The 17,548-nt window shown below is 33.6% G+C and overlaps 2 protein-coding genes across 8 annotated transcripts in view; one reads left to right on the forward strand and one right to left on the reverse strand.

The window, feature by feature from the left end:
• LOC118002836 (ral GTPase-activating protein subunit alpha-1) overlaps nt 1–17,548 on the forward strand; it is a 252,275-nt gene that overhangs the window by 23,541 nt on the left and 211,186 nt on the right. For all 7 annotated transcript variants that reach the window (XM_034993443.1, XM_034993440.1, XM_034993439.1 and 4 more), the window contains exons 2-3: nt 14,301–14,411; nt 15,187–15,236. In XM_034993443.1, the coding sequence (XP_034849334.1) occupies nt 14,301–14,411; nt 15,187–15,236 (161 nt within the window). The remainder of the gene's footprint in view (nt 1–14,300; nt 14,412–15,186; nt 15,237–17,548) is intronic.
• LOC118002837 (proteasome maturation protein-like) lies at nt 1,339–1,895 on the reverse strand. Its single transcript, XM_034993446.1, has one exon. It carries the CDS (start codon nt 1,860–1,862, stop codon nt 1,437–1,439), a length of 426 nt encoding a protein of 141 aa, XP_034849337.1. The 5' UTR covers nt 1,863–1,895; the 3' UTR covers nt 1,339–1,436.

Consider the following 17,548-nt stretch of genomic DNA (forward strand, 5'->3'; position numbering starts at 1 on the left):
AATGGTAGCAAAAAGGGACATCCTTGTTTTGTTTATGTTTTTAGAGGTAAAGCTTTCAGTCTTTTACCAGTCAGTATGAAGTTAGCTTTGGATTTTTTCATAGATGCCCTTTATCAGATTGAGGAAATTACTTTCGATTCCTAACTTTTTGAGTGTTTTTATCATGAAAAGATGTTGTATTTTGTTAAGTACTTTTTCTGTGTCTATTGAGACAATGATGTGGGTTTTGACCTGTATATTAATATGGTGTATTGCAATGATTGATTTTTCTATGTTGAACTGATCTTGCATTATGGGATAAATTCCACTTGGTCATGGTGTATAGTACTTTTTATATATTGCCATATTCAGTTTTATAGTATTTTGTTGAGGATTCCTGTGTCTGTATCAGTAAGGGATATTTGTCTGTAGTTTTCTTGTAATGTCTTTGATTTCAGAATGAGGGTGATATTGGCCTCATAGAATGCATTGTAAAGTATTCTCTCTCTTTTGGAAGTGTTGATAGGATTCACCTATGAAGCCATTTGGTCCTGGGCTTTTCTTTCAGATCAGTTTTCCTTATTATCAAATCAGTCTTTTTACTTCTTATAGATATACTGATATTTTCTCTTTTTGAGTCAGTTTTGGTATTTTATGTCTTTCTAGGAATTTGTCCATTTTATATAGGCTATGTAATTTGCTAGCATACGGTTGTTCATAGTATTCCCTTATGATATATTTTTTTTTATTTCTGTAAGGTTGGTAGTAATGTCCTTTTTTCCAGTCCAGATTAGTAATTTTAATCTTATCTCTTCTTATCTTGGACAGTATGACTAAAGGTTTCGCAATTGTGTTTTCATTGATGTTTTTGTGTTGTTTTTTTCTTCTCTATTTCAAATATCCTCACTCTTTATTGTTTCTTTTTTGTTCTGCATGCTTTAGAGTTAGTATGCTTTGTTTTCTAGTTTCTTAAGGTAGAACATTAGATTATTGATTTTGAGATCTTTACTTTCATTTAGGCATTTAAAGCTGTAAATTTTCCTCCTAGCCCTACTTCAGCTGAATGCCATAAATGTTATGTTCTCATTTACATTTCAAGGTATTTTTTTCCCCATGGATTTGAGTTAGTCTAGAATCCTTTCATTTCAGCCTAATGGACTCCCTTTAGTATTTTTTTATAGGTCAGGTCTGCTAGCAATGAATTCTCAGTTTTTGTGTATCTGGGTATGTCTTTATTTCTCCTTAATTAAGTTTTGCTAGATATAGATACTTCTATTGCCAGCCTTTTTCTTTGTGCTCTTTGACAGGGTCATCTCAGTGCCTTCTGACCACCACGTTTTCTTTCTTTTTTTTTTTTTTATGTGTCAGTACTTTTAATGTTGTGTACATCAAATTATAGTAAAAAGATGACTATAAACAACATGCAGCCCCTCTATTTTCATGAACAGCACAACAGATTACAGTGAACCGAGTTTATATTCCACCATCAAGTGTGGTTCTCCCATTAGTTCACTTTGTGACGGGTCATTAAGAATATCTTCAAATCCAATAGTCTCATCATTACCCCTCAGGATACCCAGTGAAAGGTTTGAACTTGGAAGAAATGGAAGACGCTGCACCTGCTGCACTGCCTTGAACTCCATTTGTAATTTTAGTGGAGCAAACAGACCCTGGATGTTTCTTAGTGTGGAAAAATTCATTTTATCTTGGTTGAGCTGGGAATTTTTTTCTGATAATTCAAGAGGATGACTGGGCAAAAGTTCATTTTTCACACAAGGAAGGCCTTTTCGAAGAAGATCATGACTTTCAAAAGGTCCACTTGCTGAAAGTTCAGTAACTGGAATACCATCCTTTAACTGAGATCCAAGTCCTCTGGCATTCATCTTCACTTGCTCTGTGAATAGCCTCTCAGCCCCGTTACCATCCACCACGTTTTCTAATGAGAAATCAGATTTTTTTCTTATTGAGGCTCCTTGTTAAGTGAAACATTGCTTCTTTCTTGGTGCTTTCCAAGACTTTGAGAGTTTTGTTATGAGGTATCTAGGTATGGGTCTCTTTGGGTTTATTCCACTTGGAATTTGTTGAGTTTCTTGAATGTGCGCGTAAATGTTTTTAATCAAATTCAGGAGTTTTCAGCCGTTATTTCTTGAAATAATTCTTTTTTTCCCCTCTTCTCTGGGTGTCCTGTTGTACATGTATTGGTATGTTTGATTGTGAGCCACAAGTCTTTTAGGCTCTGTTCATTTTTTTTTTCATTATTTTTTCATTTTATTCCTTAGATTAGATGATCAACTAACCTATCTTTGACTTTGCTGACTTTTTATTTTGACAATTCAGATGTTTTTCAGTTTGTTTCTCTTTTTTTATTCCTTCATTTGTTTCTTAAATTCCACATACGAGTGAAATCGTATTGTGTTTGTCTTTTCCTGACTGGCTTATTTGACTTAGCATTATACTCTGTAGATCCATCCATGTTGTTGGAAATGGCAAGATTTCATTCTTTTTTATGGCTCCAGTATACATACACACACACATACACACTACATCTTCTTTATCCATTCATCTATTGATGGACACTTGGGCTTCTTTCATAGTTTAACTATTGTAAATAATGCTGCCATAAACATAGAGGTGCATGTATCCCTTTGAATTAGTGTTTTTGCATTTTTTGAGTAAATACCCAGGAGTGTGATTCCCGGATTATAGGGTAGTTCCATTTTTTAATTTTTTAAGGAACCTCCATATGGTCTTCCCCAATTGCTGCATCAGTTTGCATTCCCACCAACAGTGCACAAGGGTTCCTTTTTCTCCACATTGCCAACACTTGTTTAAGTTTTTGATTTTAGTCATTCAGGTAGGTGTGAGGTGATGCCCATGATGGTTTTGATTTGCATTTTCCTGATGATGAGTGATGTTGGGCATCTTTTCATGTGTCTGAGGGCCATCTGTTGTTCTTTTGAGGAATATCTGTTGGTGTCTTCTGTCCATTTTTCAATTGGGTTATTTGTATCTTTTTGGTGTTGAGTTGTATAAGTTCTTTATATATTTTGTACACTAACCATTTACTGAAAATTTCATTTGCAAGTATCTTCTCCCATTCAGTAGGTTGTCTTTTGGTTTTGTTGGTTGTTTCCTTTGCTGTGCAGAAGCTTTTATTTTGATGTAGTCCCAATAGTTTATATTTGCTTTTGTTTCCTTTGCCTCAGGAGACCCATCTACAAAGATGTTGCTATGACCAGTGTCAGAGAAATTATTGCCTATGCTCTCTTCAAGGATTTTTCCATAAAAATGGTCTCATATTTAGATCCGTAATCCATTTTGAGTTTATTTTTGTGTATGGTGTAAGAAGATGGTCCAGTTTCATTCTTTTGCATGTAGACTTTTTCCTATTGCATATTCTTTTTGTTGAAGATTAATTGACCATATAATTATGGGTTTATTTTGGGGGTTTTTTTCTTTTTTTTTTTTTTTAAAGATTTTTATTTTTTGACAGAGAGAGACAGCGAGAGAGGGAACACAAGCAGGGGGAGTGGGAGAGGGAGAAGCAGGCTTCCCTGCCGAGCAAGGAACCCGATGTGGGGCTCGATCCCAGGACCCTGGGATCATGACCTGAGCCAAAGGCAGACGCTAAATGGCTGAGCCACCCAGGCGCCCCTGGGCTTTGTATTCTGTTCCAGTGATCTGTGTGTCTATTTCTGTGCTAGTATCATACTGTTTTAATCATTACAGCTTTGTAATATAAGTCGAAGTCTGGAATTGTGATACCTTCAGTTTTATTTTTCTTTTTCAAGATTGTTTTGGCCATTCAGGGTTTTTTGTTTTGTTTTGGTTTGATTTTTGTGGTTCCATACAAATTTTAGGATTGTTTGTTCTCATTCTGTGAAAAATGCTGTTGCTATTCTGATAGGAAATGCATTAAATCTGTAGATTGCTTTAAGTAGTATAGACATTTTAACAATATTTGTTCTTCTAATCTATGAGCATGGAATGTCTTTCCATTTCTTTGGGTCATCTTTAATTTCTTTCCTCAGTGTTTCATAGTTTTCAGAGTACTTTCATCTCTTTGGTTACATTTATTCTTAGGTATCTTATTCTTGGTGCAATGTAAATGGGATTGTTTTCTTAATTTTTCTTTCTAGTTTATAGTTGGATAAACTTTTTTTTTTTTTAAGATTTTATTTATTTATTCATGAGAGACAGAGAGAGAGAGGCAGAGGGAGAAGCAGGCTCCCTGCGGAGCAGGGAGCCCCATGTGGGACTCGATCCCAGGACCCTGGGATCATGACCTGAGCCGAAGGCAGACGCTTAACCATCTGAGCCACCCAGGCGCCCTGGATAAACTTTTTAATAGGAGATAGAAGACTACTAATAAAATTCAGGCAAGAGACCATAAATACAAAACTAAATGGCAGGGGGATGGGGAATAGAGAGAAAAAAATGTACTGCAGAAGTATTTAGGAAGGTAAACTTGGCAAGAAAATGAACGATTTGTTGAGGGGTAAGGGGTGGGATGGGAGGAGAGAGTTAAAAAGAGGGGGAATGAGTCTGAAATGTCAGGCTTAAGAGATAAGTGATACTACCAACCTAGGAAGGGAATACAGAAGCTAGAGAAGATGAAGGGTGGTGGATTTACTTGGGGGTCAAGATGAATGTGAAATACCTGTGAAGTTTGTAATTGGATAGGTAGTCCTCAGGAGAGGCCATGAAACAGCACCTATGGATTTGAGAGGTATTTGTATATAGATAGAGTTCATTTTGCAGTATTTAATGAAGGTGGAAGAGGAGATATTCCTGATAGACCCCAACATTTAAAGGGGAGGGTACAGAGGAAGAGAAGTTCATAATGGAGATGGAAAAATGTAGAGGAAAAAAAAAAAGGAGTGCTCATCCCCTTTTCTGCTCCCATCGAAGTTTTAATTGGTCACTGTTGCTAATATTCTCCCAATAATTTTTCTTATACTTTCCCTTTAGCACTCACTGTCCTGTTTAGCCCTAAACTTTAATATCACAGCCATTTACCTGTCTGGGAAGTGGCATGGAGTAAGACATAGAATTTTTACCTTACACTTACACCAACTTGGTTTTGTCCTGGTTTCCTTGAATCTTTTCAGTTTAGTTTTAAATGAAGAGGTAGAATGAAGTTAATAGGGACCTATCCTTTGAAGTTTCTGGGGGAACTAAGAAAACAAAAGTGGTTCGCTCATTCCTTAGAAAACAGTGGATGTTCAATAAATACTACTTTCTTTCCTTCACATCTTTACAGCCATATCAGAATTCTTTTCTTTCTTTGCTCTGTTATGAGGAAAGCAGCTTATACCAATTTACACTAACACATGAATGGTGTTTAAATCCTTACACTATGTGTTGGAATGGATTGCTTTCACAAATGAATTTAAGGAGTAAAATTTTAAGTATTGTGATAAAGTGAAGGAGGATATGATTAGCCAAGATAAGGAGAGATACTTTAGGGCAGTATGCATACAAGTGGACTAAATCCTCTGAATTCTTGGTATCTTTCACTCTTTACTTGTTCTGAATCTTCAAACAATCCACCTCAGCCTCTGTGTAGCTTTCAAATAATTCCTTAAAAATACTATTCTTTCAGAAAGAGTTTGATTTAAAATGGTCAAGAGGTTATTTTATGCTATGGCCTGCTGCCTGCAGTGTGGCTATTCTAATATTGTTGATTGAGGACACAGAAGAGCTGATTTGGAGCCATTGAGTAGTTTAGGATGACCTGGGCAAGTCACCTAACTTCTCTCAGGCTTAGTTTCTTTATGAAAGGGAGATAATATACTTGTTTCAAAAACGTAATTGTGGAGAATGAGTAAGGTCATGTATAAGTAACTGTGAAAGTGTTATCTATGCAAATGTGAAATACTAAGTAAGCATACGTGATTATAATTGCTTTTGTCTTATACTCACTTTGAGATCATGGTCACTTACTAATGCTTCCTTTAGTGTTTTCTCTTTTCCTTTTTAGTTCCAGAAGTTATTATCTTGCTATCAGTTGTAACCATAATCATATGTCAGGAACTTTTCTGCAGTTATTTTGAAGCATCAGTTTGATAAGGAGATAAGCTACATATCTTAAAACTATTTTGCTTGCTTTGGAATTTTAGTAGGTTTTTAGTATGGCTTCCAGCAGGATGTTTGTTATTTGTATCTGCTTTTTATAGTGAAGGAATAATGAATAATATATATTTGAAAGATAAAAACAAACATCTTAAGCATTTGAACAGGAGAAAGGTCCCTAGATTTATTTTTATGAATTAAATCACTCAGAACAGTTATCAGTAGAGAAGTTAACTTGCCTGCCTGCTACATTGTTAAATATGAGAATGAGCTTGCCATTTTTGTTTACTTTAATATTGGTTCATTATATAAAAATGAAAATCAGTTTTAATGATTATTTTCTAGGAATCAGTATTTCTAGTTGAAATTACTTATGATTAGTGTTGAGTCACTAGACTATACTTGTGAAAACATTAAAAAATGGTCATTTTGGGGTTTTGTTTATGTTGCTTTAAATTCCTTCATAAATGTATTCTGAGTGCTTTCAGAGATTCTTAAATTTTTTTCTTGTGAATAATACATTCACATGTGTAACAGGCCTCTGTGGGCACAGATGGTCATAGGTTTAGGTATTAAGAAAATATTCTGTGGATCATGGCATTTCCTAGAATATTACTTACTCCAATTTTGGAGTTCCATTCCCCTCCCTCCCTTCACTTCAGAAAACATAATGGAATGAAAATGAATGGAAATTGTCTTGAATCTGTATGATTAATTTTTTAAATAGGTTTATTGAGGCATAACTGATACATAGTAAACTGCATATATTTTAAATGTGTACAGTTTTTATTTCTTGTGGGCAGTGTATAATTGGGTTTTGCTTTTTTATACTTTCCCTTTAGCACTCACTGTCCTGTTTAGCCCTAAACTTAATATCACAGCCATTTATCTGTCTTGGGAAGTGACAGTCTTTGACATTTTGGGGAATCATTTTTATTTTACTTAGTGTGATTATTGATATGCCGAGATTAGAGTCTGTTATCTATTAGAGTCTGTTATCTATTCTTTGTTATTTATCCCTATTGATCATTGTTTCTCTTTTTCTGTCTTCATTTGGATCCATTAAGTATTTTTTGTGATTTTATATTATCTCCTTTTTTGGTCATTGCCAGTACCTTTTCTGTTTTGTTTTAGTAGTTGTTTTAGTGTTTATAGTATATATCTTGAACATATTAAAGTCTGCCTTCAAGTGTGAGTACACAACTTGTCATGTAAGAATGTTACAATAGTTGACTTTCCAATCTATATACTTTTATTTTCGTGCATTTTACTTTTACATATGTTTACATATGTTATAAATTCCACAATGCATTGTTATTATTTTTGTTTGAGTAGTTATCTTTGGAAAAGTTTAGAAAAATAAAAAATCTCAGGCATTTACTCTGTTGTTACTATTTTCAGATCCATATTTCTGCCTGATAATATTTCCTTCTGCTTGAAAGACTTTATCATTTTTAGTAGTATTTGCGTCTGTTGCTGATGAATTCTTTCAGCTTTTGTATGTTTGAAAATGTCTTTATTTTGCCTCTGTTTTTGAAAAATTTTGACTGGATATAGAATTCAGCTGGACAGTTTTTTATTTTTTCAGTGCTTTAAAGATACATATTGTTTTTATTTGCATTGTTTCTAATGAAAAATCTGATATCATCTTTATGTTAGTTACTATGCAACATTTTTGTTTTCTTTTTTCCAGCTGCTTTTAAGATTTTCTCACCATTTTGAGCAATTTAATCATTATGTGCCTTGGTGAATTTTTCTTCATTTTTCTTGTTTTTGGAGTTTTTTGAGCTTCATGCATATGTGGATTTGTGATTTGCATCAAGCTTGAAGATTATCAGCCAATTATTCTCCAAATATTTTTCTGCTCCTTTGGAGCAGAATTCCTTAGAGTTTTCAATTACTCATATTATTAGGCCACTTGAAGCTGTTCATTAATGTGCTTTTCAATTTTTTGGATTATCATTTTTCTGTTGTGTTTCTTTTGGGTAGTTTCTATTGCTGTGGCTTAATTCCAGCTAGTTTACATCATCTACACTGTAGTTTTTACCTATAGAAGTTTGATTTGGATGTTTCTTTTTTTATGTCTTCCATTCTCAACTTCTTGGATATATGGAATACAGTTGGAGCAACTATTTTAATGCCCTTTTCTGCTCCTTTTCGCACCTGTGTTAAAATGTAGTTTAAATCTGATTTAATGATTATTCTCTTCATTATGAATTAGGTTTTCCTGCTTTGCATGCCTGGTAATCATCAATTATATATAAGACATTGTGAATTTTACCTTGTTGGGTCCTGGATATTTTGTATACCTATGAATTTTCTTGAGGTCTTTTCCTGTTCTGGGATTCACTTATTGGAAGCAGTTTGATCCTTATGTATCTTGCTTTTCTGATATATTGGGTGGCTTTAAGGAGTGTTCTTCAGTCTAGGGTAAATTGCTCTATGAAATATGAGTCTTTCTAATCTAGTTTGTGGGAATAGGCACTCTTTTTGGCCTGTGTGAATGCCTGGGACTTTTATCTTTATTCCTTTTCTGTTACACTCCTCCTTTAATATGGGGGTTAGCTTTCGTTATTCATGCTTAATTTATTTCCTTTCCGTCAGAGAGCATAGTTTGTGGTATGTGACTCTTGGTAATTTTTCTGTTTGTGTCCTTATTTAGTTTTGTAACTATACCACTTTTGCATGAAAAGATTTATTCTCTGTTGGATTTAGAGTTTTATTTAGTAGAGTTTTATTAGTTAATACTAAGTGTGTTGTTCAAATCTTCTGTGGACTTACTAGTCTTGCCTCTATTAAATAGGAAACAGATGTATAAAATCTACCACACAATTAGTGAGTTTGTTTCTCCTTAGAAATTTGTTGGTCTTTGCTTTTTATATTTTGAAATTTTTCATGCAAATTTGGAATTAAAGCTTCCTGGTAAATATAATCTTTTATCAAAATACATTGACCCTCTTTTATTTTAGATTTTATTTATTTATTTGACAGAGAGAGAGACAGCGAGAGAGGGAACACAAGCAGGGGGAGTGGGAGAGGGAGAAGCAGGCTTCCGGCTGAGCAGGGAGCCCGATGCAGGGCTTGATCCCAGGACCCTGGGATCATGACCTGAGCTGAAGGCAGACGCTTAACGACTGAGCCACCCAGGCGCCCCTGACCTTCTTTAATTGTAGTAATTCTTGCCTTAATATTTGCTTTGACTTTTATCAAGGAATCAACATTGGTATTTTTGGTTAGTATCTCAGTGATATATTTATTTTATTCCTTTAATCCTTTTGGGTTAAAATTTTTGTTCTTAGTAAATACCTTAGTATTTGTGGGTATCTTAAAATGCAGTGTGATTACAACTATCTCTTAATTGAAGCATTTAATTCATTAACTTTTTTTGTAAATACTATGTATGTATATTTATCACCTCATTCATCTTTATTGGGGTGCTTTTCTTTACTCATTTCTGTTAGCATAAACTCTTCTATATTTTCCTCTTCCAGTGGTTCAAAGTTTTGCATTGTTATTACTCTTTTAGTGGTAACTCAAAAAATTTCACTAGTATACTAATATTAAAGTCAGAATTCATCAGTATTTCTATTCTTTCAACAAAGATCTTAAAATATTCTTTCTAGCATTTGTTTCATCTTTGACATTATTGCCTATTATTTTACTTCCTCCTGGTTAGTAACCTTTTGTGTTACGAGTTTTTTGTTTTTTGTTTTTTTTAACCATTCAGTATTCGTTTAGATTTACCCATGCATTTTCCAGTTTTTTGCTCAGTTTTGCTTTTTTCACTTCTATATGAGTTTATTTCTCCTCTTTCAGAAATCTCTTATATTTGAGTTTGAGTGAGGTTTTTCAAGTTTTAAACCCTAAGGATGTTAGAAAATGCCTTTTCTTCATTTTCGTGTTCATGTTACTGAACAGTACGTTAGCTGAGTATAGAACTTCAGATTGACTATTATTTTTTCTTAGTTAGTTTGAATATAAAGTTGCATTGTCTTCCTGCTTCTATTGAGCTGATGAGAAGTCTGCTGTTAGTTTTGATATTCTTATATAGGTAATTTTTGTTGTTTTAATATTCCCATTTTGTTTTTGGTGTTAGGATGTGTCCATGTGTAGATTTGTATTTATCCTACTTGAGACTCAATATGCCATTTTTAGTTTGAAGATTTTAGGTAGTTCATAGATATTATTTTTTTGAATATTGTACATTTTCTTCCTGGAACTTCTTAGGTAGTCTGTTTTCCTTATCTTTATATTTTCCATCTTGTTATTATTCTGTATCTTACTTTTGAGTAATAGCTTCAGTTCTGTGTTCCAACTTACTTCTTCTCAGTTTCCTCCCTTTGTCCTTTTTTCTCTTCCTCCCATTTTTCAATTTATTTTCCCTTTCCCATATATCCCCTCCCCCTTTTTTGGGAGCCTAATTGTGTATTATTTATAATTTATCCAGCCTAATAGTGTATGATTTGTAGTTTATCCATTTGTGTTTTTAACCTCTCCCTCCTCCCTTGTTTTTTTTGTTTTGTTTATTTCCTACCCTGCTTTCCCCCACTGTGTAAATTTAGTGAACTGGTGATCAAAAATATTTTGTAGAAGAGTTTTTATTTGCTGACTAGTTCATTATAAATAGATAGGGAGTCAAAAGGAAATTAGTCTAATTTTGATTCAGTATCTTTTTAGCAAGTATGTAGTTACCAGGCTTTCCTAACATGCTGTGTGAAAAGGAAATCAAGAGACTGTCTTGGCTCCTAAATTAGGTCGTAAAATCTTGAGTTGATTCATGTTTGCTTTTGCTTTGTTTTGATTTTTTTGTTTTGCTTTGTTATTCTCTCATTTTCTTCTTTCCTCTGGAACATTAGTTGCGTTTGAAACATTAACTTCAGGAAATGTAGAGCTAATTATAGTAGCCTATTTATTCTAATTTCATGGTCTTTGTTACTCTAAACTACTATGTGGGGAAAAATAGAATACTTTTCCTGTTTTTCTCAGTTGTATATGTTTTTATTTTGAAAGTCTATAAAATATGTTTAGTATTTGATGACTTCATATCTTCCTATGGCAGATAATAAATTACTAGTGTTCTATTCCTATTACACTGGAGGCTGAATAACATAAGGTTAAGAGCATGGGCAGTGGATCCAGGCTGTATTGTTTAAATCCCTGTCTCTGCTTTTTACTAGCGGAATTACTTAAACTCTCTGTGCCTGTTTTCTCATCTATAAAATAGGGATAATAATAGTACTTATTTCATAGTGTCATTGTGAGAATTATAGGAATTCATTTCTGTAAATCACTTAAAAGAGTGTCTAACATATAGGAAACATTCAGTTTATGTTAGCCATTATGTTTTTCTAGTTCTGTGAAAAGTCACACAGGTAGTGTTACTGATAGGAGTAGAATCTGGGTGTTCTAATTCCAGTCTAGATGAAGCAGTGTTTTACCTGTCAGGAGGTTATGCAGTCTTTTCTAGTATAAAAATTTCTAAGTTAATAAATGAATCTAATAAAGTTAAAATAACTTGTTTTATCAGTAGTAAAACATATTTGAGTACATATGGGCTGAGCACTGTGTTAGGTTTTGGGAATACTAAGGTAGACACAGTTTATATTCTAAAAAAGCTATAGACTAGTCCTGGAAAGAAGACAAAAAACCATGTAAAACAGTTATTTCCATAAGATAGAAATGTAGAGAATCCAAGGGAATAGAGAGGAGAGGGCATCCATCCTTTCCTTTGGGAGGGTGGAGCAAAGGGGAAACAGTCTTGGAAAATTCGGTAGACAAGGTATCACTAAAAAATCATTATGATTATTCACAGAGTAAGATAATAGATGAAAGAGAGTTTAAAGTGCTGTCTATATGTTGTTCACTATTTAACTTTATTCTGAAATCTTCTGTTGAACCTTAGAGCATTTCAAGAAATTAACTGATATTTACCTTTGAGTTTCATAACAATTAGTAGTTTATTCTTCATCTCATTCCCAGCTTCAAAAATCTTTTTTTTCCAGTGCCTTTTATACATTTATTTTTCATTATAAAAGAAATACATGCTTTTTAAAATTTTAAAAGATTTTTTTTATTTGAGAGAGAGTGAGAGAGAGAGAGAGCATGAGCAGGGGGAGTGGCAGAGGGAGAAGGAGAAGCAGGCTCCCCACTGAGCAGGGAGCCTGATGTAGGGCTCCATCCCAGGACCCCGGGATCATGACCTGAGCTGAAGGCAGACACTTAATCGACTGAGCATCCCAGGCGCCCCACAAATAGGTGCTTTTTGCAAACAAAGTCGAATAATAGGAAGTATTTATTAAAAGTAAAAGTTCTCTATTCCCCATTTTCTTCAACCTTCTCAGTCTCCCTGAAGATAAACCAAACAACAAAATGCATGATATGTATATGTCTGCATCTTGCTTTTAATAATAATTTGTCTCCTTTACTTTGCATTCAAGACATTTTACTACATATTTCAAGGCTATTTTTTCAATTTTATTTTTATCAAAATGTTTTAGGCTCTAACTAAAATGAATTATTTTTTCTGTATCCTATCATGCTTCATACTTTCCTCACCTTTTTGTCTTTGCTTATGCCTAGAATGCCCTTCACCACTTCATGTTCAAAGTCCTTTCTGTCCTTAAAAGTCTTTTTATTTTTTTAAAAAATTTTTTTTATTGTTATGTTTATCACCATACATTACATCATTAGTTTTAGCTGTAGTGTTCCATGATTCATTGTTTGTGCATAACACCCAGTGCTCCGTTCAGTACGTGCCCTCTTTAATACCCATCACCAGGTTAACCCATTCCCCCACCCCCCTCCCCTCTAGAAGCCTCAGTTTGTTTTTCAGAGTCCATCGTCTCTCATGGTTCGTCTCCCCCTCTGATTCCCCCCCTTCATTCTTCCCTCCTGCTATCTTCTTTTTTTTTTTCTTAACATATATTGCATTATTTGTTTCAGAGGTACAGATCTGAGATTCAACAGTCTTGCACAATTCACAGCGCTTACCAGAGCACATATCCTTCCCAGTGTCTATCACCCAGTCACCCCATCCCTCCCACCCCACCCCCTACTCCAGCAACCCTCAGTTTGTTTCCTGAGATTAAGAATTCCTCATATCAGTGAGGTCATATGATACATGTCTTTCTCTGTTTGACTTATTTCACTCAGCATAATACCCTCCAGTTCCATCCATGTCATTGCAAATGGCAAAATCTCATTCCTTTTGATGGCTGCATAATATTCCATTGTATATATACCATATCTTCTTTATCCATTCATCTGTCGATGGACATCTTGGCTCTTTCCACAGTTTGGCTATTGTGGACATTGCTGCTATAAACATCGGGGTGCACGTACCCCTTCGGATCCGTACTTTTGTATCCTTAAAAGTCTTTTTAAATAATAAATCCTGTTAAGCTTTCCTACTTTCCGTACTTTCACCCCTCTTTTAGTTTTGAAAGTAATTTTGTGTTTCTAAATTGCCATTATACTTTGTAACTTCACTTTCAGTACCTAACACTTTCTATTGTGCATACAGCTATATGTTTGATTTTGTGTGCCCTGGGCTATACTGACAATTCCTTTAAAGCAATATTATCTGTATTTGAGCTTTGTAATACTTAAGTGCCTATTTATAAAGTCTGTTATGTACCTATTTACTGAATAAATGTGTTTTAGATAAGATATATAATTACTCTTAGGAATACTGATTTTAAACTGTCTTGGGGATAAGTTGAGAGAAGCATAGCTGTGAATTGAAACTAAAACTTGATTTCTTTCCTTGGTTTGGTTAAATATTCAAAATAAATTTTGAATAAATCTCTGAGACATTGTTGTGTTTTTTTTTAGGAAACAAAGATTATGGTAACCTGATTTAACCTTTTTTTTTTTTTAAGATTTTATTTATTTGAGAGAGGGAGAGCACACAAGTCGGGCGGGTGGGGGTCGTGCAGAGGGAGAGGGATGCAGGGGCTGGATCCCAGGACCAGGACCCTGAGATCAGGACCTCAGTGAAGGCAGACACTTACCTGACTCAGCCACCCAGATGCCCTTTAACCTGTTTTTAAAATTAAAACTAAAATTTTTAAAAACTAAAGTTGTGATAACAAGGATATAAATAAATGCATGTCTCAAATATTTAATAGGATAAAATTTTAGGAGCAGTTCTTTGACTTTTTTGAGGGAAACTCGCCACTATGATTATTTGCTTAACATAATTTAACATATATGTAGTCACTAAAAACTTTTCGTTTCCTTTTCAGAGAATGCAGAGTCTATTGATCTTAAACAGTTTTTTGACCAACATTTTTCACATATATATTACGTGTTCTTTGAGAATTTTGTGACTATTGAAGCTAGTCTTAAACAGAAAGGTAAGATGTTATAATTGGTCCTGGCTTATGTTGATGTTTCAAACAATTGTCATAAGTAACCACTTAAAAATAGACTCTTGGACATTGGAATTTTAATGTTATTTCACTTTTTTTTGTGAAACATCTTTTAGATACCCTTTCAAAGTATGGGTTAGTAATACTGTCTTCATTCTTTTGAGAAGGCTTGGAAGATTTGCTTTTTACCTGGTCAGATTTATTTACCCGTTTCCTCATTTTCTTTGCTCTGCCTTTAGATGCCTGTGAAGTTTGAGCAGTCATTCTCATATTTTCATTTTCAGAATTTATTCTAAGTTCTCCCCGGTATATTTTTTTGTTTGTTTTTTTAAAAAAGATTTTATTTATTTATTTGAGAGAGAGAGAGCATGTGCACACGCACATGAGTGGGGGAAGGGGCAGAGGGAGAGGGAAAAGCATACTCCCCACTGACCAGGGAGCCCCAGGCAGAGCTTGATCCCAGGACCCTGAGATCATGACCTGAGCCCAAGGCAGACACTTAACTGACTGAGCCACCCAGGCACCCTTCCACAGTATATTATTTGTTTTTAGATATAAATATGTAGAATCTAAATTAATTGTTGAAAAAAATAGAGATGCTACAATATTATCTATACATTGAACAGAATATGCTTTAAACATTTTATTAAAGAATCACTGAGAAAATACTTTAGTGCTTGAAATATTTTAAGCTTTTTAAATGGTAACAATGAGGACAAAATGATAATGATTAAAATATTTTTCTGTAAAAATGTTTTAGGTCACAAGTCTCAGAGGGAGGAATTGGATGCTATACTTTTTATTTTTGAGGTAAGTATCTGCCAATCAACTTTTTTCCCCTCCAAAATAATTCTTGAAACATACAAAGGAATATATTGAAACTATAAAATAGCATATATCAAAAGACTGAATTTGCTGTGCTTTCTAAGAATTGAATCACATTTTTTGACCTAAAAATATATCTGATTTAATTCTTAATTATTTTTTGAAATACATGTGTTGTTTTTAGGTAGAAATAGAATTATGTTTTTATACATTTGACACCACAGAATTGGTAATACTATAAAATAGTTAAGTGTTTTATAAATTGTTTTTCTGTATTACTTTGGATTGGGTTGGGACAAGTCTTTATTGTTAAATAAACAGAAGGAAGTAGCAACATTTGATGCTCTACTAAAATTTATATTTTGTTTTTGGCATACTGATAAAAATTAGGGTCCCTTCACTTTTAAAATAACTCCTTGCTTCTTCATTCTGTCTTTCAAATCAAGCAATGATAGGAGTATTTTGATCTTTAGCAAGAATTCAGAGATCTGGAGAAAGCCAGGATTAGATCTTGTGACTTGAAAGACAGTAAAGAATTTGGAAATCTGTGTCTCAACATTGAGCTATTTTGTCTGTTGGTAATTAAAGATAATTCCGTTTTATACTTTGGGTACTTTGATATGGTTTAGAAGAATTTGAAGAATCTGATATCTCTCTTAGGTATTGATTTAGCTGTTGATTTAGTCAGAGTTAAAAAAAAAAAAGAATGGTTTTTGTTTTTGTTTTTTTAAGAGTTCTAAATGGAAGTAACTGGTGTTGGTACCTATTGTGCTTTATTTTCAGTAATCATTGTCCCTGAGGAATTGGCTTATGTTTATCTCTCCAGGTGTTTGCATGAACTATTTACAAAGGGGAATGTTAAAACATAGATGTTTTGAGAAAGAATGAAAGTATCAGCAGAAATCATTCAAATTATGTTCTCTAATATGGAATTAAATGAGGAAATCAGTAACAAGGAAATTTTGTAAATTTATAAACATGTGGAAATTAATGAACACACCCCCAAATAATCAGTGGCTCATAGAAAGATATGACATACCCAAACTTAGGGAATGCAGCTAACCAAGCACTCAGAGGAAAATTTATAGTTATAAACTTGATATGATAAAAGGAAGAATTATATCCCATCAATTACCTAAGCTTCCACCTTAAGAAACTAGAAAAAGAACCAAATTAAACCTAAAGCAAGCAGATAAAAGGAAATAATAAAGATTATAGCAGAAATAAATGGAAGAAAGATTTTAAAAATGGAGAAAACCAACAGAACTAAAAATCAGTTCATTGAAAAAGATCAAGAAAACTAATAATAGTTAGCCATACTGACTAAGTAAAAAGAGTGAAGAATTAAATTACTAAATTCAGGAATTAAAAAGGAATATCACTACCAGCTTCATAGAAATTGTAAGAGAATACTATGACCAACTGTATGCCAACAAATTTGATATATAAAATGGAAACGTTTCTATAAAGACAGGAAGCAGTGAGATTTAAAAAGAAATAGAAAACCTGAAGGAGTTAGAACTAGTGAAAAAATGAATTAGTGTTTAAATAAAATCCCACCAAGAAAAGCCCAGACCCAGATGACTTCACTAGTGAATTTTAACCAGACATTTAAAGAAAAATACCAGTTCTTCACAAATTCTTTAATTAAAAAAAGATGGTATTTCACAGTTCATTCAATGAGGCCAGTATTACCCAACCAAAACCAGACAAAAACAAGGAAAGAAAATTATAATAAAATATTTTCATGAGTATTGGCACCAAAAAAATCCTAAAAAAAAAAAACAAAGGTAAACCAAACCAAGATACATATAAAAAGGATTAAAAGAATTATACAACATCACGAAGTGGGATTTATCTACGAAATACAAAATTTAACATCTAAAAATTAACCAACTAGTAATAACAATTAAAGACAAAAAAATTCATGTTATTATCAATAGACAAAGAAAAAGCATTTGGCAAATCCAGTACTTTTTCATGATAAAACACCAAACAAAATGGGAATAAAAGGAAACATCGTCAGTTTGATGTAGGACATCTATAAAAATACACATTCAAGACCATACCTAGTACTGGATACTGAGTGCCTCTTTCTTAAGATTAGGAACAAAACAAGGGTATCCACTCTTGCCATTTCTATTGAGTATTGCACTTGGTTCTAGCTAGCCAGGGAAATTAGGCAAGAGAAGGAAATAAGATTGAAAAAGAAGTTAAAAAAAAAGGTATCAGCAGAGAAGGCAAGATAATAATTTCTGGAAAGTGTTCCTTCAGACATTCATGCTTGCCCTGTGTCC

The sequence above is a fragment of the Mirounga leonina genome, unplaced genomic scaffold (genome assembly GCF_011800145.1).
Source record: "Mirounga leonina isolate KUSES-001 unplaced genomic scaffold, KU_Mleo_1.0 Mir_83, whole genome shotgun sequence".
Lineage (NCBI taxonomy): Eukaryota > Metazoa > Chordata > Mammalia > Carnivora > Phocidae > Mirounga > Mirounga leonina.

What these genes read in the sequence shown, in the direction of transcription:
- LOC118002837 (XM_034993446.1), bottom strand. Translation starts at nt 1,862, where the DNA reads ATGAATGCCAGAGGACTTGGATCTCAGTTAAAGGATGGTATTCCAGTT.